At 55.6% G+C, this 25,436-nt stretch overlaps 3 protein-coding genes across 4 annotated transcripts in view; 1 reads left to right on the top strand and 2 right to left on the bottom strand.

Moving 5' to 3' along the window:
* The window catches only part of uxt (ubiquitously-expressed, prefoldin-like chaperone), a 5,628-nt gene extending 770 nt beyond the window's left edge, over positions 1 to 4,858 (bottom strand). Inside the window, exons 1-6 of the mRNA XM_086142096.1 lie at positions 3,727 to 4,858; positions 3,497 to 3,578; positions 1,526 to 1,593; positions 1,247 to 1,354; positions 1,032 to 1,095; positions 1 to 833 (exon numbers count right to left, since the gene is read on the bottom strand). The exon at positions 1 to 833 is cut by the window's left edge and continues 770 nt beyond it. Coding sequence (XP_085998222.1) covers positions 774 to 833; positions 1,032 to 1,095; positions 1,247 to 1,354; positions 1,526 to 1,593; positions 3,497 to 3,578; positions 3,727 to 3,836 — 492 coding nt within the window. The 5' untranslated portion in view covers positions 3,837 to 4,858 and the 3' untranslated portion in view covers positions 1 to 773. The remainder of the gene's footprint in view (positions 834 to 1,031; positions 1,096 to 1,246; positions 1,355 to 1,525; positions 1,594 to 3,496; positions 3,579 to 3,726) is intronic.
* Positions 4,859 to 4,880: 22 nt separating this feature from the next.
* cdk20 (cyclin dependent kinase 20) lies at positions 4,881 to 8,706 on the top strand. Of its 2 annotated transcripts, XM_086142094.1 has the most exons (8): positions 4,881 to 5,290; positions 6,899 to 7,012; positions 7,082 to 7,270; positions 7,397 to 7,518; positions 7,628 to 7,690; positions 7,834 to 7,957; positions 8,043 to 8,198; positions 8,454 to 8,706. In XM_086142094.1, exons 1-8 carry the CDS (start codon positions 5,216 to 5,218, stop codon positions 8,643 to 8,645), a joined length of 1,035 nt encoding a protein of 344 aa, XP_085998220.1. In that variant the 5' UTR covers positions 4,881 to 5,215; the 3' UTR covers positions 8,646 to 8,706. The 2 variants fall into 2 exon arrangements, with proteins under 2 accessions (XP_085998220.1, XP_085998221.1); XM_086142095.1 differs by lacking the exon at positions 7,628 to 7,690.
* A 78-nt stretch (positions 8,707 to 8,784) lies between these two features.
* On the bottom strand, positions 8,785 to 20,695 carry LOC147214610 (membrane-associated guanylate kinase, WW and PDZ domain-containing protein 1-like). Its single transcript, XM_086142085.1, is given in 24 exon segments — positions 8,785 to 10,736; positions 11,243 to 11,330; positions 11,446 to 11,584; positions 11,668 to 11,814; positions 11,961 to 12,019; positions 12,106 to 12,294; positions 13,090 to 13,330; positions 13,332 to 13,366; positions 13,433 to 13,508; positions 13,510 to 13,622; positions 13,696 to 13,759; positions 13,865 to 14,384; positions 14,472 to 14,631; positions 15,003 to 15,090; positions 15,267 to 15,436; positions 16,028 to 16,195; positions 16,309 to 16,379; positions 16,620 to 16,803; positions 16,960 to 17,133; positions 17,223 to 17,342; positions 17,705 to 17,821; positions 17,914 to 18,151; positions 18,245 to 18,296; positions 20,522 to 20,695. Coding segments are annotated over 23 exon segments (3,210 nt in total). The 5' UTR covers positions 18,287 to 18,296; positions 20,522 to 20,695; the 3' UTR covers positions 8,785 to 10,729.
* Positions 20,696 to 25,436: the final 4,741 nt, after the last annotated feature.

Below are 25,436 nucleotides of genomic sequence, written 5' to 3'. Positions count from 1 at the left end.
TCCGACAGGCTCGGGGGAACCGGGACTCGAGCCGGGAATGTCCGGTTCCAAGGATGACCGAGTTTGAACTTCTGCATGGAGCAGATCTGCATCAGGATCCTTCCGGAGCTTTTATCTTCCAGGAATTACAACAACACATTTGTGCCCCGTCTTTATTGCGAGGAATCTTTTCAACATAAAAATAGCTTTGCATTCTTCAGCTGTTTCTCTGGTTCCTCCAAACATCGGAGCTCCGACATAGAGCAAAGTCCTGGATCTTCATCAGCGTGAACCTTCCTGGTGACTGGTCTCCAAATGCAGACCTGATCTCCACAACATACAGGACGAGGTCCCTGGGACCCGACCGGCCGCCGGGCAGCACGTACTTCTGTCAATCAAGTCACGTGTCTTTTGGGCTCCGGTGTCATGAGAACGTTTCCGGGCTGTTCCGCTGAAGGTCCCTGGAGCGAAACATCTGCACCTTATCTGGGTTGAGTTTTATTTGTCTCTCAGTTGGTGGGGATGCAGGCCAGGCCAAGCCAGATAGAAGCACCCAAGTGGGGGAGCGGAGAAGGTGGACGAAGGGCGGGGGGTTACCTCCGCTGCCTGGGTTTGTGCTCGCGAAGCAAACCCGTCCTAACCCTTGAAGATCTGGATCCACCTGAAGCACATCCTGCTCGCCTAAGACAAGGGGCCCACCCTGTGCTCCAGAGATGATGATGATGATGAAGACCGGGTTCCGGTCCCTCTCCTGGTCCCGGTCCCAGGCTGTCCCCCTTTCATCATCGGGACATCTAGAAGATGTCTCTCTGGCTGTCGGGGGCGTCACTGAGCCCTTGCAGCTCCCTGAGACCCTGCAAGACACAAGAAGACAGCAGCCGAGAGGTTCATCCAGGGTCAAAGGTCAATGGATAGCTGACCTTCATTGAGAAGGTCACAGCACAGAAACACTACTTTCCCCCAATGAGATCAATAAAGTACAATGTTGTCTTCATGAACATCTGGCTCAGCGGAGGTGTGAGGAGATGTTAACAGGAAGTGTTGTCACTGACCTCCAGCACCATACGGATGTTAGCTTTGATCTTGGCCGCGTCCCTGGTCAGCTGCTCGCTGGACCTGAAACACAGGCCACGTTAGCGTTAGCATTAGCTCGGGCCTCTCGTCAACAGCTCGCGTGGAGCCTTGCTGGAGGTCTGAACTCGTCGCGTGGTCTTCTGCATTCAAAGCGCTTGCTACGCAGAGACAACGGGTTCTTCTAGATACTGACGCCGTCAGCTGACTCGTCTTCTTCTCGATGAAACCCAGAGCCTCCTTGTGCGTCATCTCCACGAAGAACCCGAAACCCACCAGCACGAAGATCCGGGAGGAGTCCGGCCTGCCGGGGGGACGAGACAGGGAGGTATTGATTATAGATCGGATGAGCGGACGGATACTCAGTCATACGCATCTGCTCTTTCTAGTCGTTGAATTGGGTTTGGAACCACCATCTGCACATCTGGGAGATATCCTGAAGAGTGTGTGTGTGTGTTACTGGCCAGTGACTTACACTTCAGCCTGCACGTAGAAGTTGCAGCCTAGATCCACCTCTGTCTTCAGCTGCTGGGACTCTGCTTCCTGCGGATGTGGTGACATCACCATGACATCATCACACTCGCCAAGTTCGCCCTTGTCACTTGGCAGTAACACCAAGAAATGTTCCACCGAAAGAATAGGATACAATCTGTAAGGCTATCCCAAGAAGTGTTTTGCAACTGCTCATAGGCTCTGCAGCAGAGCATCAATTCTGAACAAGATCTTTGTGGGAAGGGTAGGTGTTACAAAGGACAAATGTTCCAATAAATACATTAGGACTCTTTTGGTAGGTAAAACTGTTCCTTTGGCTACGGTTTTTTGGTCTTCTTTACATAAGGATTTAAATTTGAATAGTAGTAGTAATAAATTCTATCTAAACAATAAAATCAAGGAAGTATCTTAGAAACTGCAAAATATACCCAACAAAAAAACATTAGAACTATTCAGAATTGATATTGATGACTCCTGTGATTCCTGTGGAATACATGAAGAATCTATTTTACATTTATATTACTTTTGCTTGTACTCACAACTATTCTGGACAAATGTATGAGCCTTTTTCGACAGAAGTGCATTCTGGCTGCAGCTGCAGGATAAGGACATTCTTCTTTGTTATGAAGGAAAAGACTTTTGTTTCTTTCGTACAACTTGTGTTGCTTTTGGGAACATTTCTCATTCATAAAAGGAAATGGGCTAACAGCAAACTGAACCTGAAGGCAGCAAGAAGTAACTATCTTGGAAACATGTGTTTAACATTTGTGTGTATGAGTATACGTGCATAAGAAAATACATTAATTAATTTAAAAAAAAAAACATAAATAAATTGCAAGGGGATTATAATATGTATTTAAATTGGTGGTTCACAAGGAATCTCAGAAATCAAATCGTGTATTTTTTGGTTTTGGGATTTTTCCATAAGCTTCAGGGATTTTTTTATACGATTCAAAATCATTGATAAAGAACGTTATATAGTAGGAACACTTTTGCATTGTTTTTGTGTATGAAGAACTGGGCCAGGCCTAAAATAACATTGACATTGAGTTCCTCTCTTTTGTTGCTTAAAAGTAAACCAAATGTTATGTCATCGCTTGAGAAGGAAATTGGTGACGATGGAAATTCGTCTGTAATCCATTTTTGAGTTTTAACTCGGAAGCCTTGTACGTTTTCGCACGAGAAAAATATATGGTCTGTGGTTTCAAAGTTGTCTTCACAAAATGTACAAATACTATCTTACTATACTTAAAGCATAATCTCAATAATTCCTTAGATGGGTAGATGTCATTCATAATTTTGAAGTGGGTCTCTGTTGCCTTGGGGGGGTATGGGTAGAGTCAGATACATAGTTTGCAGCGTGGCAATCAATTCCTTATCAAATTTATTTAAAATATTATTTTGGTTTTGATGTCCAGGGAATACGTTTTCTGTAAAACATTTTCTAATAAAGGAGTTGCTGCATTTTCTGTCCAGAATTGAGATTCCCTGGAGTGATAGTGGTTGTTTGGTTTGGTGCGTCAGGGACAATTTTAATTTTGGTCAGGAATACAAATTGTCGATGTAGTGCGTTACGCAACTTCATGAACTCTTATAAGAAAATTTATTAAGTTAATAAATTTTATATGTTGAGTTGGAATAGCAGTAGAAAACATTGAGTATATACAGTACATCTAGGTAAACATGCCATTTTGGTCAAATATATCCGGCCTAATATTGACAAATCCCTTTTGTGCCATATATTTAAATTAACTTTACTTTCATTGAGTTTAGCTTCTATGATCGTGAACCGATTTAACTTTTGGTCCTTAGAAAGGAAAATACTCAAGTATTTTATTTCTGATTTAATAGGGACATAGCAGATTTGTTTCAGGGCAAAACAGGTTTGCTGTATATATATATTTGTTAATCGAAACGACAACTAACACGTGTGTGTGTGTGTGTGCGCGCGCACCTGCAAGCTCTGCACAGTGTTCTTCAGCTGGAGATACTGGGAGATCTTCTCATACACGGCGTCTCTCTGCTGCAGCACCTTCCTGTTGGTTCAGGAGGAAGAGAAAAAGCCCCAGAGTTGATCAGAAGAACCGGAATCACGCGTGGAAGCGGGTCGGCCCGCAGCCCCGGGAACAGCTCGGTCTGCGGGCCCTGCCAGGAAATCTCACGGTCACACCGTGCGGCTCTTACTGCAGGTCTCTCCTCAGAACTTCGTCCACGAACTTCTCGTACTCCAGCACCTTCTCGTCCAGCCCACCCGGTGCGTTAGCGTTAGCATTAGCATTAGCCGGCGGAGACATCGCCGCCCGCTCACTTCCGCGTTGGAAGCTCAGACTTCCGCCGCAGCTTCGGATGAGTCCCCCGGATCGCCGGATGTCAGGCGCCGTGAGGTGCCACGTTTCTGGGTCAGAACGGAAACGCAAATCCCGTAACGAGGAGCGAACCGGAGACTCGTGCACACACCGCGCTTTACCGGATACGGAAGTGAACGGGGGAATTCCGGTTACCAGAATAAAAGTCTGCAAAACAGTCCCATCAATTCTTTCTGCTCCTCGGCGTGTTTTAAGCACCGCTTCTGTGAAAAAAAACAACCTCTGTGATCGAAATCATTAAGACACAGTTAATGCTTAGATATAACAGATAGGGAAGCGCACAAAACCATGGAATTCATGAGGAATAAAGTACAGGTTTCCACCATACCGCTTCCCTTCGTAAAATAAGACGCTAGAAAACGAAAAGCAGCATAAATATAATCTATATTTATGTAGCCGAGTTATTGGGGGAAGTGGCCTGATTCAATGAATCCACAAAACAATTAAAGCGAAGACTCCAGAGCTCTCCGGGGTAACGATCCCGTCTTTTTATTCCTGTTCAAGTCCGTCGCTCCGTCAATTTTCCAAACCCACAGCATGCCACACTTCCGCCCTCTCTTAGGGTTTCACAATAAGAGCCCTAAGCGTCTATTGTGGTTACTGCTTACAATCGGAACAAGAAAAGAAAGATATGTTACATTTAATGTTTTTTTTTTGTTTCTTTCTTTCCGCAGAGGCCAGGCGTGATGGCCAAAATGATCCTTGCAGATTTCGAGTGCCCCCCCTCTGGTCGCAGCTCCTCAATTCCCCATCACGACTTGGCTGACTGAGACTTTTAATATTATTCTATTCTTTTTATTATTATTATTTATATCATTATTCTCTTTTTAGTATTTTTTATTTTATGCGCACCCCATTGCTCCTCGGGGACAAATAAGCTTTTCTGATTTTGACTGTTATTGCTATGGGTCCTCCAGGCCGCTAGGGGGCAGCAGAGCGCAGATCCGCCGCCCGCACATCGGGAGGCGGGTGAGCAGGCGGTGTAAACAAAGATGTCGGTGTAAACAGAGATGGCGGCCCGACAGCGCTCCTCCTCCGCGGTCTACGACGGGAAAACACCGGTTCCTATCGTCGGAACACCGGGGCTGTGAGGACATGTAACCGCGCTCCGCCTCACCCCGTCTTGTCAAAGCGTCCCGCTTAGGACCGCCAGCCGGTTACCAAGGCAACCCGGCGTCCGGCGAGCTGCTCCGGGTCTCGGAGCCGTCGTTCCAGTCCGGTCAGTAAACTCCGGTCCCACTCGCTCCTCGTCCGTCCGTCCGTCACTTCCAGCTCGCCGCCTCCCACCGCTCCGCTCCGCGCCGGACATGGAGCACTACAGCTTGCTGGGCCGGATCGGAGAGGGCGCCCACGGCATCGTCTTCAAGGCCAAACACGTCGAGGTGACCGGACGCGTCCGACCGATACTCGGACACCATCGGTCCACGGGAGATGAGTGCCGATGCTCTCTTATTAGTCATTTGACGTAGCGACCACTGGAATAAAGTATCGATCCTAATTATCACATGGCAACTAAAAAGGGTCCCCTCCGAACCTTTAAGGAGAGCGCGCACCCCCCCAACACGGAGGTGGACTAGTCCATTCGTGTCACGTGACCAGAAGCCAAGCAGTAGCCTAGCGACGCACTGGTCATATTCACTGGTCATATTCACTGGTCATATTCTGCGCTTATTTCTGAGATTTCAGCAGGCAGAACTAGAGGTTGCAGAGATGAAGATGTTGAGGTTCTCTTTGGGAGTGACCAGGATGGAGAGGATCAGGAATGAGTCTATCAGAGGAACAGCACATGTTAGATGTTTTGGAGAGAAGGTCAGAGAAGCCAGACTGAGATGGTTGGGTCATGGACAGAGGAGGGATAGAGAATATATTGGTAGATGGATGCTGGAATTGGAGCTGCCAGGCAAGAGGTCTGGAGGAAGACCAGAGAGAAGATTTATGGACGTCGTGCGAGAAGATATGAAGGTAGTTGGTGTGAGAGAGGAGGATCCAGAGAATAGGGTGAGATGGAGAAGGTTGACTCGCTGTGGCGACACCTGAAGGGAAAAGCCGCAAGAGGAAGACGAAGATTGCTGAGATTTGAACCATTAAAGGAACGCGATTAGTCACACGATTCATCTCTAACGTTCACATTTGATTGGGAAAGAAAAAAAAGTGGTTGATTACATGTGGAAAAACATAATCTGCATTGAATCACTGTTATAGAGAAGTGGTATCACCCATCACTGCTGTAGAATATCGGTCCCTGACTCGCCACACCCACTGCCCGCACTAGCCACATCTACTACCCAATTAGCCAAGTCCACGACTAAATTAGCCACATCCGCTACCCAACTAGCCACATCTACTACCCAATTAGCCACATCTACTACCCAATTAGCCATGTCTGCTGCCCAACTAGCCACGTCTACTACCCAATTAGCCACATCTACTACCCAATTAGCCACATCTACTACCCAATTAGCCATGTCTGCTACCCAACTAGCCACGTCTACTACCCAATTAGCCACATCTACTACCCAATTAGCCACATCTACTACCCAATTAGCCATGTCTGCTACCCAACTAGCCACGTCCACGACCAAACTAGCCACCTCCACGAGCCAACTAGACACATCCACAACCCAACGAGCCACAATCATGACCCAACTAGCCACGCCCATTTCCCAAAGCACCCACATCCACTACCCAACTAGCCACACGCACAACCCAACTAGCCACATACACTATTCAACTAGCCACATCCACTGGCTGAACTAGCCATGCCCACTGTTCCAGTCTATGCTATGAGCCTTAGGTTAAGACCCCAAAGTGTGACCTCTGACCCTGGGTTTGAGGTCACACGTCGGTTAGGGTTAGGGTTAGTGTGTGCGTGGCCGACAGTGGACAGGTCTCTGGCCTGTTGGGCCTGAAGTGGCGCCCAGGTGTGCTCCGGCCAGAGGGGGACGGAATCAGAAGACGTGCCGAAGGTGAAAGGTCGCTCTGTCTGACAGACGGGGGAGACGGTGGCGCTGAAGAAGGTGGCGCTGCGGCGTCTGGAGGACGGCATCCCCAACCAAGCCGTGAGGGAGATCAAGGCCCTGCAGGAGATCGAGGACAACCAGCATGTGAGTAGGCGGAGCCCCATGTGACGGTCGAAGGCCGGCGCCGGGCTGACCGCCGCCCCTTCCCCTCAGGTGGTGCGGCTGAAGGACGTGTTTCCTCATGGGACGGGTTTCGTCCTGGTGTTCGACTTCATGCTCTCCGACCTCTCGGAGGTCATCAGGAACTCTCGGCGCCCGCTGACCCCCGCCCAGGTCAAAGGTTACATGATGATGCTGCTGAAGGGCGTGGCCTTCCTGCATCAAAACAACATCATGCACCGGGTGAGAAGAAAGCGCTGTGCTCAGCGGCTGTCCTTTCAGAATAAAAGCACGGCCGCTCTGTTCCCGTGACGATGAACGCCCGGTAGGTTCCTCCAGACTGACACCCACGTGTCCTCCTGCGTGCAGGACCTGAAGCCTGCAAACCTTCTCATCAGCTCCTCGGGACACCTGAAGATCGCAGACTTCGGTCTGGCCCGACTCTTCAGCGAGGAGGAGGAGCGTCTGTACAGCCACCAGGTGGCCACCAGGTAGCTCAACCCTCAGCCTCACACACCTGAATGACACCGTCACCGACGAGTCCCTGTGTGTGTGTGTGTGTGTGTGTGTGTGTGTGTGTGTGTGTGTGTGTGTGCGCAGATGGTACAGAGCTCCTGAGCTGCTGTATGGTGCCAGGAAGTACGATGAGGGAGTGGACCTGTGGTGAGAATACATACCAGAGGACATGCGACTGGTCACACACTTCCTGTCTGGAGAGGAAGGCTCTCACAGACTTCCTGTGCGTGTGTGTGTGTGTGTGTGTGTGTGTGTGTGTGTGTGTGTGTGTGTGTGTATGTGTGCCTCAGGGCGGTGGGATGTATCTTCGGTGAGCTCCTGAACTGGTCTCCTCTGTTCCCGGGGGAGAACGACATCGAGCAGTTGTGCTGCGTCCTGCGTGTCCTCGGGACGCCGACCCCGGAGACCTGGCCTGTAGGAGCGTCTCCACGCACACGCACGTGAGCACGCACAGGAGGCGGCGCAGCAGATTGGTGACGTCATGGCTCTGTCTCTCCAGGAGATGGTGGAGTTACCAGATTACAACAAGATCACCTTCAAAGAGACCCCGGCCATCCCTCTGGAGGAGATGGTCCCGGACGCGCCCCCCCAGGCCCTGCAGCTGCTGGACGGCTTCCTGGTTTACCCGTCCAAACGCCGCTGCTCCGCCCAGCAGGTCAGGCAGGACGGGGCTCTCTAGGGGGCGATGAGGTGGCTCGGATCATTGATTACCTGTCGGTTATTGAGAAACGCGGCAGCGCCGTTCTTCCTATCGGTAACACATTTCCGTGAGATCGTCCATCCGTAGCGATCGATTGATTCTCCGATCGGCCTCGGCGGGTAATCAGCGATCCGATCGACACGCCCGCACACACGCCCGAGCTCCCCGACAGTATTCGTGATCGACGACTGATTCCCGTCCCCCCCGCAGGCCCTCCTCCACCCGTACTTCTTCGTGCCGCCGCTCCCGGCCCACCACTCGGAGCTGCCCATCCCTCAGAGGGAGGGCCGGCCTCCCCGCCAGCGGCCGCAGGCTCCGCCCGCCGACTTCTGCGTGGACCTGCCCCTGCAGAGCAGCGTGGTGAACCCCGATCTCCTACAGGGGCCGGCGTCCTGCCTCTGATTGTCCCGACGTCCTCCCGTCAGTCTAAGTGAAATAAAAAGAATGGCTTCTTTCAATGTCGCTCAGCCTGTCGGCCATCTTTGCGAGGCCCCCTGCAGAGGGAACCCCGGTGAGGACGCAGTGAGACTTCGCGGCCATCTTTGAAGTTTTAAAGGGTTTATTGGTTTGACAGGATTCAGGCATCCAAACCTCAAACGTTAAAGGTTCTGTCAGGTAGAATCACCTGGAGCTAAGGGTTAGCGCTTGGCTAGCTTCCAAACAGCCCTTTGTATCTACAGGGGGCGGGGCTTCTCCGGCTGAGCCGCCACATTGCATCTACAGGAGCCCAGAAGGGACACGGGTCAGTTTTGGCACTAAAAACGCCGTACGGACCAGCGGTCACATGTTAAAGCTCCGCCCTCTTCGCCGAGCGACTACCTGAAGCTCCGGCGGGGCCTCGGTACGCTCCGCCCTCATCAAATGAACAGGCGGCCAGATCGCCGCAGGCCACCGTAGGTTCTGAAGCGGGCGGCGGCGCAGTCGTCCGCTGACCAACGGGTGTCCCACGGCGAATCTGCGGCGCTTCAAACGTGACATCATCAGGCTCCGGGCAGACGCCTCAGTGTATCGCAAGCGAGTCACACAGGAAGTGGGTGTGACGTTACATTGCGTGGGGGTGTGTGACAGGAAGTGGCGTGTGTCTGCCTGCGTCCTCAGCGCCAGCGTTCCGGGCGGAGGCTGAGTAAATGAGGCACTTGTTTTCATGGACACGTAAACATCGACGGTGACATCACGTCGCCACGCGGCCTGTAAACCATGGCAAGGATGGCGGCGACGCGCCCGCAGCAGGATGAGGGACCTAAGCGAGGAAGCGCTTCACCCTCGGAGCCTTATCGCCCTCCGGCCGCAACTGAGCCTGGAACACTGTCGCTACGCAGCGGTTACTCTGTTATCGCTTTTGCTGCAACTTGACAGGTCAAAGCTTTGGAAATGAGCGGTGACGCTAAGCCGCCGTTACGCCATCGCGTTTACAGGTCGACGCAGCGACGTCTGTTTACACGTCCATGTTGGTTTAGATCCGCCGCGGCTGTTGCAATAGGAAACGGGCTGGGTCGTCATAGCGATGTCACTCATCGATAGCCAACAGGATGCAAATTGTGCGTGCGTGCATGTGTGTGTGTGTGTGTATGGCTCTGTTACATCGTCATAAAGACTCAGAAAAACATGGCGGTCTCCATGTTTGTGTGAGAAGTTTATAAAAATAAGAAATCATTCCTTCATGCTGGGGAGATGGCGGTGTGGTGGCGTCCAGCAGGCGGCGAGCGGCGAGCCGTGGGCTTTGCATATGTTTCCAGGACGCCGATGACACTTTCAAAAATGGAGGTCAAAGATGAGGCTCGTCGAGCGGGCCTAAGCCCCGCCCCCTACAGAGTCGGCCACCAATCAAGAGCAGTCAGAGCAAACGTTGACCAATAAGAGGCCCTTGTACGAAAAAGCCCTTGTACGAAGCCACGGATTGTAGGAAAAAATAAGTGGCCAATCAGAGCGAGAGGTCGCCCTCCAGGACCCGCCCCCTCAGGGCAAACAGGCCCCGCCTCCAATCAGACTCCTCCTTCCAGCCCAGGGTGGAGACGCCGGCGGCTGATTGGCTGACCTCTGAGGAGCCGGTTGCTGATTGGCTGACCTGTGAGGAGCCGAGGTGTCCTGACCCCGCCCCTGCCCCTGGAGCTCCTCCCCCTGGGGTGTAGCTCCTCCCCCTGGACGCCTCCTCCTCTGCTCCTGCTGGAGGCTCTCAGTCTTCTGCTCCTCTTCTTCTTCTCCACTGCTCTGCTTCTCATGCTTCCTTCTCTTTCTCCTTGCTTCCTCTCTCATCCTCTTCCTCTGTCTTCCTCTGTTTTCTTCCCGCTCCGACGGGTCCCGGTCCAGGTCCGAGTCCAGGTCCAGGTCCGGGTCCGGGGCCGCTCCCCCTCCCGTTCCTCGTATGGTTCCTCGTCTGCAGGCCGATGGAGGTGGAGGTCCCGGTGGCCGTGGTGATGTCCTGCTCCTCAGTGTGTGAGCAGCAGCGGCAGCAGCAGCAGCAGCAGGAGGAGGAGGAGGCTGGTTCCTCAGGGCCTGGGAGATGACAGGAGATGTTCAGCTGCAGCTCCATGAGTGGACCTTTCTCCTGGTTATTCTAATGTTTCCTCCTTTTATTCACCTCCTCCTCCTCTCTCTATCGCTCTTCTGTCATTTTCTCTTCCTGTCTTCTCCTCTGTTTGGAGACATGAACTCATTAACCCCCGAGTGTCCATGGAGACCCACACTAAGGTCATCAGACACAGAAGATGGAGGACGGATGGACGACAGGTGGAGGTCAGATGGGGGACGGTGGAGGACAGGACCAGCGCTTTATGGCGGATTCAATGAAAACGGTCGTTCCGAATGATCTGATCAGCTCCTCTCCAGGAAGCCGATCGGAAATCAATACAATATCGGATGATGGTATTTTCCTCTCGTCATGATGGCTGTGATAGATGAGGTGAGATTCCTCTGGAGCATGAGAGGACATGATCAGATGGAAGGATGGGGTGGAAGGGTGGAAGGGTGGGTAGGTAGAGAAGGCGGAGGTCTCCACCCACCGCGAGGCGTCGGTTCGTCCGATGACGTAGAAACAAGGTTCTCCCTGCCTGGAGTTTGTCATGCAGAGAGACAGGCTGGACAGCTCCACTGGCAGGAGATGCAAGGAGGTTCAGCAGGAGGGAGGAGGAGAAAGTCAGCCATGAAGCATCAACTCTGTTGTGATTGGCCAATCCTGACCCGGAGGTCGTGACCCCCCGCTCACCGTAGTCGGGCACGTATCCGTCGCCCTTCTTGAGGACCAGGTGGATGCGCCCCCCCCCCCGGCGGATGTGCTCCACAGCCTGGCTGTGGGTCATTCCTGCCGCGCTGCTGCCGTTGATCTCCACCAGCTGGTCCGACACCTGGGGGAGCGCTGTGCCGTCACACACGTGCGTGTGTGAGTTTGTATAGGAGTGCGTGTGAGCATGAGTGTGTGTGTGTGTACCTGCATCCTGCTGCTGCGCTGGGCCGGCCCCCCCTCCATGAGCCCCAGCACATACAGACCCATGTTGTACTCACTGCCCCCCCGCAGGGAGAACCCGAAACCTGTGGGACCTCGGTCCAGGTCCACGCTGTAGAACCTGGAGTCCTCCTGACACACACACACACACACACACACACACACACACACACACACACACACACACACACACACACAGAGCGAGGACAGGTCTTACTGCTGATGCAGTGAGGATGATGAGGATGAAGACTGAACCAAGATGGTAGACGAACCCTGACCTTTGACCTTCCACTCCATCCCTTCATGGCTTGAGGGTCCAAGTCCAGGTCAGCTCCTTCTGTGGGGGGGATGACAACCTGAGGCTGATGGTGGTGGGGTGTGTGTGTGTGTGTGTGTGTGTGTGTGTGTACGTGTGTGTCGTACGATGTATGACCCTGAGGCTGATGGTTGTCCCGGCCCTCCTCAGGATGTTGGTGAGGTCCCGGTGTGTCATGGCTGCCGCTGCCCGTCCGTCCACGGCGTCCAGCCGGTCCCCGGGCTGGACGTGTCCGGAACGGGCCGCCGGGCTGCCGCGGCGCACCGTCACGAACCGGTGAGACATCAGGGAGGGGGCTGCGGACACACACACACACACACGTTACCACGGCGACATCCGGACATCACGGTCAAAGGACGGCGGAGGCGGGAAGCAGGACCCAGCGTCCTGGTGGACTTCATCTGCAGCCTGGAGAGCCCAGCCTGGAGAGCCCAGCCTGTCCCAGACAAATGAAGCTGCCACCTCATTCAAGATGGAGGCAACTTTGGTGGGAGTCCTCCTGCAGACGGAGGATTAAATATTAACCTGCGAGGAGACAAGAAGCTTGAAATAGACTCTTCTACATCTCCGCCCTCGTCATCCTCACTGCTTCCATCTTCTTCATCATCATTCACACCACCTTCATTATCTCCACCTCCATCATCTTCATCCGTCTCCATGTTGGTTCAGGCAAAATGAATTCGATGGAATGTCCTGGTTCCGTGTGGAGGCTTGGGTGATTGACAGCTGCCCCTCCAGGTTAAGCCCCGCCTCCCGACCCACTGACAGAGGTGACTGACTCCGCCCCTCTGGGACAGGATGGACAGACAGCCAATGAAAACAAGCCTGGAACCCCCTGGACCGCCCCCTCCTCTCCTCTTCTGCCCCCCCATCAGCTACTGGGAATGTCTGGAACATTTACCCCTTTCAAAGGGGGCACACACACACACACACACACACACACATATACACACAGAAAAACACCCTAATGCACACACACACACGCACACTGTCACACACACACATGCACGCACGGACCCTCATGCACGCACCCTCAGGTGTCCGGCTCACGACCTCTGACCTCTGCGGCAGGCGGCCGAAGCGTCACTCACCTCCTCCTCCCGCCTCCTGGGAGGCGATGACGAATCCGAATCCTTCGCCGGGCCGGCGCCGCAGCTCCACCTCCACCGTCCGGGCCCCCCGGTCGCCCCTGGCGACGCTCCCCGGGTCGGGCCCTCTGGCGGGAGGGGCCCCCCCTGGCCGGTCCTCCGTCCCCTGGAGGTCCCGGGGCTCCAGGGTCAGGGTCACGGGGACAGAGTCCAGGAAGCTGGTGCTCTGGACGAGGGGGGGGGGGCGGGGGCCCGTTGGGGGTCTGAGCTGGGGGGGCGCCTGCGGGGGGGGGGGGCAGCTGTGAGACCGGCGAGGATGGGGGGGGCTCTCCGGGGGCCGGCTTACCTTGGGGGGGTCCCGGCGGGAGGCGCTCCTCCTGGGGGGTCTCGGGGGCCCCGCCGGCCCGGCTCAGGGGGGGGGGGGCCCGCAGACAAGGCACTCGGGGACGGAGAAGGCGGCTTGGCGGGGGCCGGAGCGAGCGGCGAGGGAGGGGTCTTGAAGAGGTTGGGCGTGACCACGGGGGAGGGGGCGGGGCCTGTGGGAGGAAGACACGCGTGACCTGATGGCCGGCGCGCCACGTGCACGCTCCTCCCCGACCCGGGTCCTACCTCGTCTATGGACCAGCAGAACCACCTCGCCCTGCTTGGTGTGATCCTGCAGCACCCGCTGCACCTGCACGGGCACAAGGCGTCACCAACAAGACACACACACACACACACACACACACACACACACACACACACACACACACACACACACACACACACTCGATGTGACCTGCGAGAAGCCCAGGCTCTGGACGTCGGCGCCGTTGATCTTGACCACGGCGTCCCCGGGCTGCAGGGCGGGGCACTGCCGGCGGTCCCAGACCCTCTGGACCACCGCCAGCTGCCCCCCCGCCCCCCCCGCCGTGATGCTGAAGCCCAGCCCCCCCCCCTCGCTGCGCCCCAGGGCCACCGGCACCAGCTCCCCCGCTGACGCCGGGGGCGACCCCGCCCCCAGGGGGAGCGTCAGGGTCCCCCTGGGGGCGGGGGGGGGCCCCGCGTGGCGATTGGCCGGGCAGCCGTCGAAGCCGCAGGGTCGGAGGTCGCGGGGGGGCGGCGGGGCCGGCGAGGTCTGCGGCACGGGGGGGCGCTGCACCGGGGCGCCGGGCGGCGGCGTGATGTCGCGGGGCGGGGGGAGGGGCAGCTTGGAGAGGGGGAGGGTGGAGCACGACAGGTCGCTCTCCGAGGACTTGGAGCTCTGATGGCGGAGGGCGGGGAGCGTGCTGCTGCCGCCGTAGCCAATCAGAGAAGACCTGCGAGCAGAGGACACGTGATGTCACGCGCGCCGCCTCGGGATCCCGCTGTTGCCGCTGAAATGCTAAAGATAACGCGCCGCCCACCTCCTCGTCCCTGCGCCGGACACGCCCCCATCAGAGTCGCTGTGATTGGCCGCCGTCTTCTCCGGGGGCGGGGCGGGGTCGGCAGAGGTGGGCGTGGGCGGGCCCGTCAGCCCGTTCGTCATTGGCTGGGCCGGGCGCGGAGGCGGGGCTTGGGCGGGCCCTGCACAGGAGTGCGTTCATCGGGGGGGGGGGTTAGTCTGAGAACATCCATATATCATTCATCCATACATTCAGAAGAACTCCATGTGTTCTTACTAATGACTGCCGGTAAAATCTGTCTCACTTCTGACTCATTATTTGACCCGACAACACATTTTGAGGTGTTCTGGTCAAAAGCACACCTGGTCTGGAGACCAGGACTGCTTTTAGAATGAGGACGTGTCTGGAGACTAGGACCTGACAAGGACTGGTTTGGACACCGGGACCAGTCTGGAGACCAGGACTGGTCCCAACAGTCTGAGAGTGTCTGCAGGAGCGTCTGCAGGGAGCGTCTGCAGGGAGCGTCTGCAGGGAGCGTCTGCAGGGACCCACCTGGCGTGCCGCCGCTGCCGTCGGCCGTGCGGCTGAAGGTCTGCTGGCCGGGGCTGCGGCTGAGGCCGGGCTTCTCGGGGGCCGGCGGCTGTCGGGGTTCACAGCGGGTCAGAAAACAAACACAGTGAGATCGGCCACCGGGGGGCGCCAGAGGGGCTTCGGGCCGCGTCGTCGTGGAGACGGGCCGAGATCCGGGTCGGACCCGGATTATTCATGCCGTCACAACATATGAGCATTGAGCGGACGGGTCGGGCGGGTCCTGACCGGGTGCAGGCTCTGCTTGGGGCAGCCGTCGGGGTTGTACAGCATGGGGTAGCCCCTCCGCAGGACCACGTCCACGCTCTGGCCCATCGGCACCGCCTTCAGCAGCTCCACCACCTCCTTGTGGGAGCGGCCCAGGACGCAGCTGTCATTGATGTACACCAGGATGTCCGCTGGCCACACACACACACACACACACACACACACACAATGTGTCAGTAAATGCCCCCTGGTTCTGTCCCAGTGTAGGTGCAGTTCCACCACCCATCCAGCAGAGGGCAGTACGCTACGTCTCTACCACAGAAGGACCACAACTAGTCCAACTCTGTTACCATGGAGATCTAAGGACCTGTGTGTGTGTGTGTGTGTGTGTGCATTTGTTATTGTGTCTGTGTGCGTATTTTTGTGTCTCTATCTGTGTGTATATGTGTTTTTGTGTCTCTCTATGTGTGTGTGTGTGTCCAGGATTAGCAGAGTGGAAGATAATCCTCTTCTTATTTAAATCTCTCTGTCAAAGCAGTGAGAGATGAAGGATCACACCAATGGTCACGTGACCAACACCTGGCAATCCATGGGAGTCTGGGAATCTGATCAGTCATTGATTATTGGCTGATAGGAGGACGGGGGGGTCTCGGCCCGCGACTGTATTTCCATGGTGACGCAAAATACAGCTGTTAATCCAGATAATTCAGGTGGACTAACTCTGTGTGTGTGTGTGTGTGTGTGTGTGTGTGTGTGTGTGTGTGTGTGTGTGTGTGTGTCACCTGTGCTGAGGGCGGGCGGCCCCCCCGGGGTCACACTGTAGACCTGCAGGAACTCTCGGGGTCGACTCCCGCCCACGATGTTGAAGCCGAAGCCTCGGGGTCCTTTGGAGAGGCGGGTGTGCACGGAGTAACCCTTCAGCTGGCTGGGCTGCTCCGTGAAGGCTGGCACTGACACACACACACACACACACACACACACAGTTAGTCCACCTGAACGTTCCCGGTCAGCGGCTGGAACGCCATGGAAATGCAGTCTGTGTCGGAGCCCCCCCGCAGCTCACGCTCTGAACAGGAAGCGGCTTCTTTGCTTTGCGTGCGAGGATCCTGCCAGCTGGTCGTCTTGGAGACGTGACTGTTGGAGAAACACCTTCATCGTCATCGTCATCGTCATCGTCATCGTCGTCGTCCAGACAGCCGGAGGTCAAACGTAATGTTTTCAGCGGAGCTCGGTCCGGGTCGAGACCGTTGGCTCCGGCAAAGTGATGTCACTTCCTGCTCTGGGCTCCGGCGCGGCCGGCCTGTCGGCGCCTCCAGAGACCCTGCGGACCGAACCAGAGAGAAATCGGGCCGTCGAAGGCCGTCGGCCACTCACTCGATGAAGTAGGGCTCCCCGGAGTCGCTGAAGGCCATCTCCCAGTTCTCAGGCAGAGGACCTCCTCCTCCTCCTCCTCCTCCTCTTCCTCGGCCGGCGCCTCTGCCTCCGTTCTCTGCGCCCGCCGCCGACTCCCACGATTGGCTGAGAGGCAGCGTCGGGGGCGGAGCCACGGCCGAACCCGCTGCAGAATGAGAGATCGTATGAGGACTGCGGTCCGACGACGGGAGGCTTCGGCTTCAGAAGCGTCCGCCGGGAAGCAGGACCAGGACCAGAAGAACCAGGACCAGAAGAACCAGGACCAGAAGAACCAGGACCAGAAGCAGGAGCGAGTGAACACCTGACAGGCCGCTGTCCTCCTCGCTGTTGTCCCCCTCCTCCACCGCCTTCTCCAGGTTGCTCAGAGACTTGCTCCTGGTCCTGAAGTTCCGGAGCAGGTTGCGGTGCTCCTGGTAGGTGATGGGCGGGCTCTCGGGCCCGATGTGGACGGGCCGCGGCGTCCCGTAGTAGTTCCCTGAGGGCGGAGGAACACGGAGAGTCTGAGGAACGTCCGAAAGGAACCGGAGCCCCGACCCGTCGATCGGAAGAATCCCGGAGCGGCACCTTTGAACTTCCCGCTCTCCAGCAGGGCTCCCGACTCCTCCAGCGAGAAGAACTCCTCGATCGACACGAAGTTGTAGTCCACGCCGGAGATCTCACCGTCCCGAGGCTGCCGGGTCGTACCTGCAGGGGCCACGCCATCAACACGCCGTCAACACGCCGTCAACACGCCGTCAACACGCCGTCAACACGCCGTCAACACGCCGTCAACACGCCGTCACGGCAAGGTGAGACAGAGGGACGGATGATGTCACCACACACACACACACACACACACAAACAAACAAACAAATGGACATTACAACAAACGAATGAAACAAAGACACACACACACACACACGGTGGAAACAAAGAATCACACACGTAAAGTAGAATGAGTTCACAGATGCGGTCAAAGTTCAAACCTTTGTGTTTGAAGTGTTTTAGTGATTGGACAGTGTGTGTGTGTGTGTGTGTGTGTGTGTGTGTGTGTGTGTGTGTGTTACAGGGAACAGCGCGCAGGTACAGGTTCTCTCTGATGAGCTGCTGCAGGTGGCTGTCGGTGGATCCTGGAGTGAAACACTTGCTGAGATACAACCTGAGGTCTTTGCACAGAGACGAGCCTGGGACGCGGAGGTCAGAGGTCAGAGGTCAGAGGTCAGAGGAGTTCAAGCTCCGCCGAATCGCACGGCCGACGGCGGTGGGACCCGCTCACCTGGCGGCACCGTCTTGATTCTGATTGGATGGGGGCAGGAGTTGAGGACTCCTCTGACGTCGCCCAGCGTCATGCCGAGGACCGGCGTGCCTCCGATCTCCAGGATGATGTCGCCCACTGAGGCTCCGCCCCCCGGAGCCACCGTCACAAAGGGGAACTCGCCGTAGTCGGCCCCGCCCCCCACGGCGAGGCCCAGCTCCCCGGAGCCGCCGCCCAGCGGCACGAAGCTCTCCTGCACCTGGGGACGGGGGCGGACAGGAAGTGAGGCGCAGCGGCGCGGCGCAGCGGCGCGGCGAGGCGGCGGCGGCGGCGCCATGTCAGGTGGAGGTACCTTGGCGCGCCAGTGCAGCTTCTTCACCGTCGCCCTAGACATGGCGGCCGAGCTGCGGGAGGCAAGAGCAGGGACACATCAGCCAAGCAGGTACGCCTGTCTCCACCAATAGGCAACCGGCGCCGGGGGGCGTCATCGCCATGATGATGACATCACTCTTTCAGCGAACCACATCAAGATGCCTCCACCTCCTCCACGTGAGACATTAAACACCTCCATGATTCTCTCCACGCTTCACACCCGGCGCCTGGAGAACCTGGAGAGCCTTCAGGCTTTGAAACTGAAATCAAGGACTTTGGATTTGTAACCTCACTGTGTGTGTGTGTGTGTGTGTGTGTGTGTGTGTCGAAGGTGCTGAGGAGTGAAGGAATGTGTGTGTGAGACCTTTGCTCTGAGGGACAGGAGCTTCTGACCGAGGGTTGTCGGTTGTAAGATGTGGAGGTCCTTTCCTGACAGCTGTTTCCATGGAAACCAGACAGTGTCCTCAGCTGGAGATGGAGGAGCCTTCAGGTCACATCTGGGTCAGGAGCTTCACCCCGTGGTGTGTCTAAGCTCCTCTGACACGGCGTCCTCCTCCATCCTGGGCTTCTGCTCGGCCGCAGCAGGAGAATCAGCAAACACAGACCGACGGGCCGAGAAGCTCTGAGGATCCTCAGCACCTTCTCCTGAACCTCCTCTAGAAGCCTCTCTGCAACCTTCCTCCTCACACATCCAGTTCCCTCATCCTCTGATCTCTCCTCTGTGTAGATGTAGAAGTTCTCAGACTGAGCGGTTCCAACCCTCGTCCGGAAGCTTCTACGGGCCCGACGGACGGCGCCACCATTGTAGGAGCGGCCAGAAGGAAGAGATGAAGCCGTGGAGGTCTGAGGAGCGTCTGGACGGCAGGGACGGGAGGAGGAGCTCGGCCTCCAGGATGGACCACCTGGCCTCGAGGAAGGCGTCTCCTCAGCATGGAGGCCCGGCTCAGGAGCCCGGGAGCGACCCCCGATACGTGGTCTTCGACGTCACAGAGGACGAGTGAAGAAGACACGCATCTTCACCTCTTTTCATCTGCTGGCGGACAAAGAGCCTTGGAGAAGCAGGAGGAGCCACGTCGGTGTGACCGCTGGTGCTGAGCGTCGCTCTTCTCCAGCCCTGATCTTCATCATCTCCAGCCCTGATCTTCATCTTCTCCAGCCCTGATCTTCATCTTCTCCAGCCCTGATCTTCATCTTCTCCAGCCCTGATCTTCATCTTCTCCAGCCCTGATCTTCATCTTCTCCAGCCCTGCGCCCACAGAGCAGGCCAGGAGCTCCTCACACCTTCAACATTCTGGATCCATCAACCCATCGACTCCCTGCCCGCAGACCCAGAGGACGTGCCAGACACACACACACACACACACACACACACACACACACACACACACACAGACACACACACACACACACACACAGACACACACACACAGACACATAGACACACACACACACACACACAGACACACACACTTACATTAACTTTTGACTGCTGGTATAAAGGTTTCACTCAGAAAGTTCATGAAGTTCACGTGGTGGAAGTAGAAGCTGGAGAAGAACATGAGGTCCATGCTGGAGCAGGTTGAGGTCACAGCTTCACACCTGACACACACCTGCCACAGTGTGTATAGTGTGTGTGTGTGCGTGTGTGTAAAGTGTATATAGACTGTGAACGGTGTGTAAGAAGTGTTGTTTATATGTAGTGTGTGTGTTGTGTGCAAAGTGTGTGTTCTGTATAGTGTTTATGTTGTGTGTGTAAAGTGTGTATCCAAGTTGTAGAGTGTGACTGCAGTGTATTTATCGTGTGTGTATGTGTGTGTGCGTGCGCGTGAAACAGACGACTCGAACACACACACACACACACACACACACACACACACACACACACACAGCAGGTCTGCTTCTCCATCCACCCTCTTCCAGACCCCAGAACTGAACCCGGACCAGAGCTGGCCCTGAGGCCGCCCCGGTCCCGGTCCTGGTCCCGGTCCCGGTCCCGGTCCCGGTCCTGGTCCTGGTCTCCAGAGGAGTGTGCAGAGGCTGCTGGTGTCCTCAGACAAAGAGCAGCCGCTGCCTGCACGGAAACACACGCTGCTGCCGCTTCACGCGCACGCGCTCGGCGGTACTGGTTCGGTCGTCCATCCCGGGAGAGCGCGGCGGATCCGGTGCTGAGAATCTGCTGACAGCGCCGTTTGGCGACACGCACACACACACACAGGCACACGCACACACACGGACACGCGCGCGTGCACGCACTGACCGACATCAGCGGGTGTCCCGGTCTCGGTGCCGCCGGCCGGGCCTGGCCCCTCTGGTCCCGGTCCCGGTCCCGGTCCCGGTGTCCGGCGGATCCTCCCGGGCTTCCAGCGACTCTCGGTCCTCCCTCGGCGCCGCCGCTCGGTGCATGCGCGAGCGTGCGCGGAACGTGCGCGACGTCCACTGCAGGTAAAACTGCCACTGCGGGTGTGTGCGTGTGTTTGCGTGCGCGCGCGTGGTTGCGTACGTGCGTGCGCGACGCCCGCAGGTGGCAGCTTAATGGAGCCCTCTGATCATAAAGGAGGCGTGCGTGTGCACGCGTGCACGAGTGTGTAGGGGGCGGGGCCGAGGAGGAGGAGGAGGAGCTGCGCCGGCGTCAGGGGGAGGAGCCTCACGGGAGCGCGCACGCCGCCCTGGTGCGCGCCTCCATCACACACTTCCGCTCGGAGAGAATGAAAGACAATTCGAGGGAAGGAGGAGGAGGATCTGCGCTCCTCCTCTGCCTCTGAGGAGCTCAGAGACCAGGATGGATCTGCTCCCTGGTCCTCCTGGTCCTCCAGGTCCTCCTGGTCCTCCTGGTCCTCCTAGTCCTCCTGGTCTTCCTAGTCCTCCAGGTCCTCCTAGTCCTCCAGGTCCTCCTGGTCCTCCTAGTCCTCCTGGTCCTCCAGGTCCTCCAGGTCCTCCAGGTCCTCCAGGTCCTCCTGGACTCCAGGTCCCGTCCTCGTCCCCTGAACACCCGCTCCTTTGCAGGCTCAGCTGTCCAATCACAGGGTCAGGTGAAGGGTCGAGGCTCCGCCCCCGGCCCCGGTCAGCTCCGGTCGGTGCTCAGAAGGAAGACGGGAGCGTGCGCTCCGGCCACACATAGAAGATCTTTGTCAGATTCTCCTGATGTCAGCAGAAGGTGAGAAGCAGACAGATGGAGGTGAAGGTCCCGGCCTCCACACCTCCGGCCAGAGAAACACTCACAGGGGTTCTCCTGTGGTTCTCCTGTGGTTCTCCTGTGGTTTCTCGACCGGCGTCTGCGTTCCAGGAGGATCTCCTGATCTGGATGACGGCATGAGCAAACGGAGGGAAAGTCCGAAGATCCGGAACATCTCGATCTCGGGCGGATGATATTTAAGAACGTGCCGATATGAAGCTCCTCGTCCGGAGAAGAAGATGGAGCAGAAAGAAGCGTGAGGAACCACCTGAGGAACCTGGAGATGAGGAGACTCAGTGTTTGGGTTGCAGCCTGTAGATCCCACCAGGAGATCGACCATGTGACCTGAGGGGTCGGAGGTTCAGAGGTGCAGGTTCTGGACGGAGGCGGTCTGGAACGGAGACCGGGACCGGCTCCAGTGGGATTTGGGTCAAAGCCTCGGGTCTGAGTCCAAAAGCACCATTACAGTGTAATCCTCCGGCGCCGGATTAGCACTGACCTTTGACCCCGCACACAGGAAGCGCGGCTAGGCGGTCAGGGGGCGGAGCTTTGGCCGGACGGAGACCAAAATACAGGAAGTGACTTGCTGCTGAAGCGACCCGCTAGATGTTGGACTAGCAGCGGCGCTTCCGAAGCTAGCGGTCCTGCAGGCGGTTAGCGTGTGTGGAGGCCAAACGAGCATAGCATTAGCATTAGCGACAGCTTCGTCCCAGATATGATCCTCGGTGACAGGGGGCGGAGCCTGAGCCGTACAAGGCCTTTTGTCGAAAGAGATGAAAGAGCTCGACCCGTCAAGCCCGGCTAACGGTCGTAATTTAGCATCAGCGGCTAACATGTTGGCGAGCGCAGCTAGTTGTTAGCATGCGATCGGAGAGAGGAAGCCACAGGGAGATTCCTTCTTCTGCCGGCAGAGAAGCCACATGACGAGACCGCATCCGCGGAGGACGAGGACCTCCATCCATCCTGGAGGTCTGGAGAGCTTCACACCTCCATCAGCACCAGGCAAACTGTAAACTCAGAGGACGTGTCGCTGAACACGCCACGCTCCTCTGCGAGGGAGCGGCGTGACGTCGCTGGGACGCTGGACATGAAGCCCCTCTGGAGGCCAGGCCTCCTGACCCTCAAGATGATGTTGGAGCCCATGAAGATCGTGGACTTTAGAGGGGACTTAAACTCTGACCTCTGTGCAGGTTGCCATATGTGTGTGTGTGTGTGTGTGTGTGTGTGTGTTAGTGTGTGTGTGATGTGTATGTGTGTGATTGTGAGATATGTGTATGTGTATGTATGTGTGTGAGATGTGTGTGGGTCAAATTTGCTCCTGTGGGTTCAATGAATTAGATTCTTTTCTGCCTCATACGCTCTCTCTCTCTCTCTCTCTCACACACACACACACACACACACACACACACACACACACACACACACACACACACACACACACACACACACACACACACACACACACACACATGCATACACATATACATATCCATACACACATCTTCTTCTCCTTTGGTCTTTTCCCTTCAGGTGTCTCCACAGTGAATCCACTTTCTCCATCTAACCCTATTCTCTGGATCCTCCTCTCTCACACCAACGACCTTCATATCTTCTCTCACTACGTCCATAAATCTTCTCTTTGGTCTTCCTCCAGACCTCCTGCCTGGCAGCTCCAATTCCAGCATCCGTCTACCAATATATTCTCTATCCCTCCTCTGTCCATGACCCAACCATCTCAGTCTGGCTTCTCTGACCTTCTCTTCAAAACATCTAGCATGTTCCTCTGATAGACTCATTCCTGATCCTCTCCATCCTGGTCACTCTCAAAGAGAACCTCAACATCTTCATCTCTGCAACCTCTAGTTCTGCCTGCTGTCTTTTGGTCATTGGAACAGTTTCTAGTCCAAACATCATCTCTGGTCTCACCACTGTCTTGTACACCTTTCCTTTCTTTCTGGCTGATGTTCTTCTATCTCTTGGTACCCCTGACACTTTTCTCCACCCATTCCAACCTGCTTGGACCGTCTCTTCACCTCTTTTCCACACTCTCCATTGCTCTGAACTGTTGACCCCAAGAACCTGAAATCCTCCAGCATCTTGATCTCCACTCCCTGTAGCCTCACCGTTCCAAATGAGTTCCTCTCATTCACACACATACATATAAGTTACCCAATGTTCCTGTTTACTCTGGAAAAAGGTGTTCACTGCAGCCATTTCCATCCTTTTTGCAAAATCTACCACCATCTGTCCTTCTGCATTCCTATACTGGATACCAAATCTGCCCATCACTTCTTCATCCAACATGTCCATTGAAGTCTGCACCAGTGACCACTCTCTCATCTCTGGAGATATTCTGCATCACTTCATCTAGATCAGGGTGTCAAACTGGAGGGCCGAGGGCCGGATCAGGGCAGCAAACAAGTTTAATAAGGCTTGCAAAGCTAGAAGATACAAGGTTTCAGGGGTGAAGTGAACAATAGGTATATTAACTAAGGTTAATATGCCATGATTTTACACGTCCAACCCACATGAGAAGAGATTTTCTCCATGTGGCCCCTGAGCTAAAATGAGTTAAACACCTGTGATCTAGATCATTCCAGAACTTCTCTTCAGATTCACATCCCACCTGTGGTTCATAGCCACCAACAACATTGAGCATCACACCTTCAATTTCCAGTTTCAGACTCATAAGTCTATCTGACATTCTTTTCACCTCTAGGACGTTCCTAACAAACTCCTCCTTCAAGATAACTCCTACTCCATGTCTCTTCTTGTCAGTACCATAATAGTACAACTTAAAGCTGCTCCTCAGCTTCTAGCCTTACTACCTTTCCACCTGGTCTCCTGGACACACAGTATCTCCACCTTCCTTCTCCGCATCATGTCCACCAACTCTCTACCTTTTCCTGTCATAGTCCTGATATTCAAAGTTCCTCCTCTCAGTCCCAGACTCTTTCCTTTCCTCTTCTCTCTCTGCCTCCGAACACACCTTCCTCCTCTCCTTCTTCGACCCTCAGCAGCCCAGTTTCCATTGGTTCCCTGCAGGTCATCGGTACCGATGGCGGTCGTTGTTAACCCCTGTTTGGTTTTGGCAAAGTTTTACACCGGATGCCTTTCCTGACGCACCCTCTGCATTTATCCAGGCTTTGGTCGGCTCATGGACACACCGGCCTGTGCTGCCCTGAAGCTGCATTACATTTCCCTACACACACACACACACACACACACACATCCACATACACACATGAGTGCAGCTGCCAGGCCGTCCTGCAGGAGGCAGCAGAGGTCTGTGTGTGTGTGTGTGTGTGTGTGTGTGTGTGTGTGTGTGTGTGTGTGTGTGTGTGTGTGTCAGGGATGACATCATGGCTGGCGCCGAGGACTGTGGGAAAGGAAAAGCAGCAGCTTTTCCACTAAAACCTTGTGGAAAACAGTGGAGTCCGGATGTGCTGGGAGGAGATGATGAAGATCGACCCGAAGGAGGTCCGGACGACCTGGTGTACCAAACGGCGATCTGCCGCTCAGGGAGGAACGGACGAAGAACCTGGTCCTCAGACGGCCATATTTGTTTGGGAGGAAACAGATGATTTTACATCCTCTGTCCAGAAGCTCATCTAGAGATCAGTGTGACGGGATCAGATTCCCCTTGTTACGATTGGACCACAGGTCCCAGCGGGCTCCGTCGCATGGAGGTGGTTGCAGTCTCAATCACATGACCTGCTCAGGTCACATGACCCAGGTGTGTGTGTGATGAGTTCAGGTTCCTCCCGTTCAGACGTGAAGGCCACGCTTGTTTTTTTATCTCAAACAAGAGAAAAGAGAGCGAGAGGTAAATCCCTCCGTCCAGCAGCTGCAGGATTATCATCGGATTAATGTGAACCCGACACACACACACACACACACACACACACACACACACACACACACACACACAAAAAAAAATGGCTTTACACCACGACTGAGGACATTCAAGCAAACAAACATCTCCGCTCACCTGACACTC

This window comes from Fistularia commersonii, chromosome 34 (assembly GCF_037954325.1).
Source record: "Fistularia commersonii isolate RoL2024-O1a breed Wild chromosome 34, RoL_Fcom_v1.0, whole genome shotgun sequence".
Taxonomy (NCBI): domain Eukaryota; kingdom Metazoa; phylum Chordata; class Actinopteri; order Syngnathiformes; family Fistulariidae; genus Fistularia; species Fistularia commersonii.
This window is presented reverse-complemented; position numbering and strand designations above follow the sequence as displayed.

Coding starts and splice junctions, on each gene's coding strand:
- cdk20 (XM_086142094.1), top strand. CDS start 5,216: ATGGAGCACTACAGCTTGCTGGGCCGGATCGGAGAGGGCGCCCACGGC. Junction 7,013..7,081: donor AGATCGAGGACAACCAGCAT/GTGAGTAGGCGG, acceptor CCTTCCCCTCAG/GTGGTGCGGCTGAAGGACGT. Junction 7,691..7,833: donor GATGAGGGAGTGGACCTGTG/GTGAGAATACAT, acceptor TGTGTGCCTCAG/GGCGGTGGGATGTATCTTCG.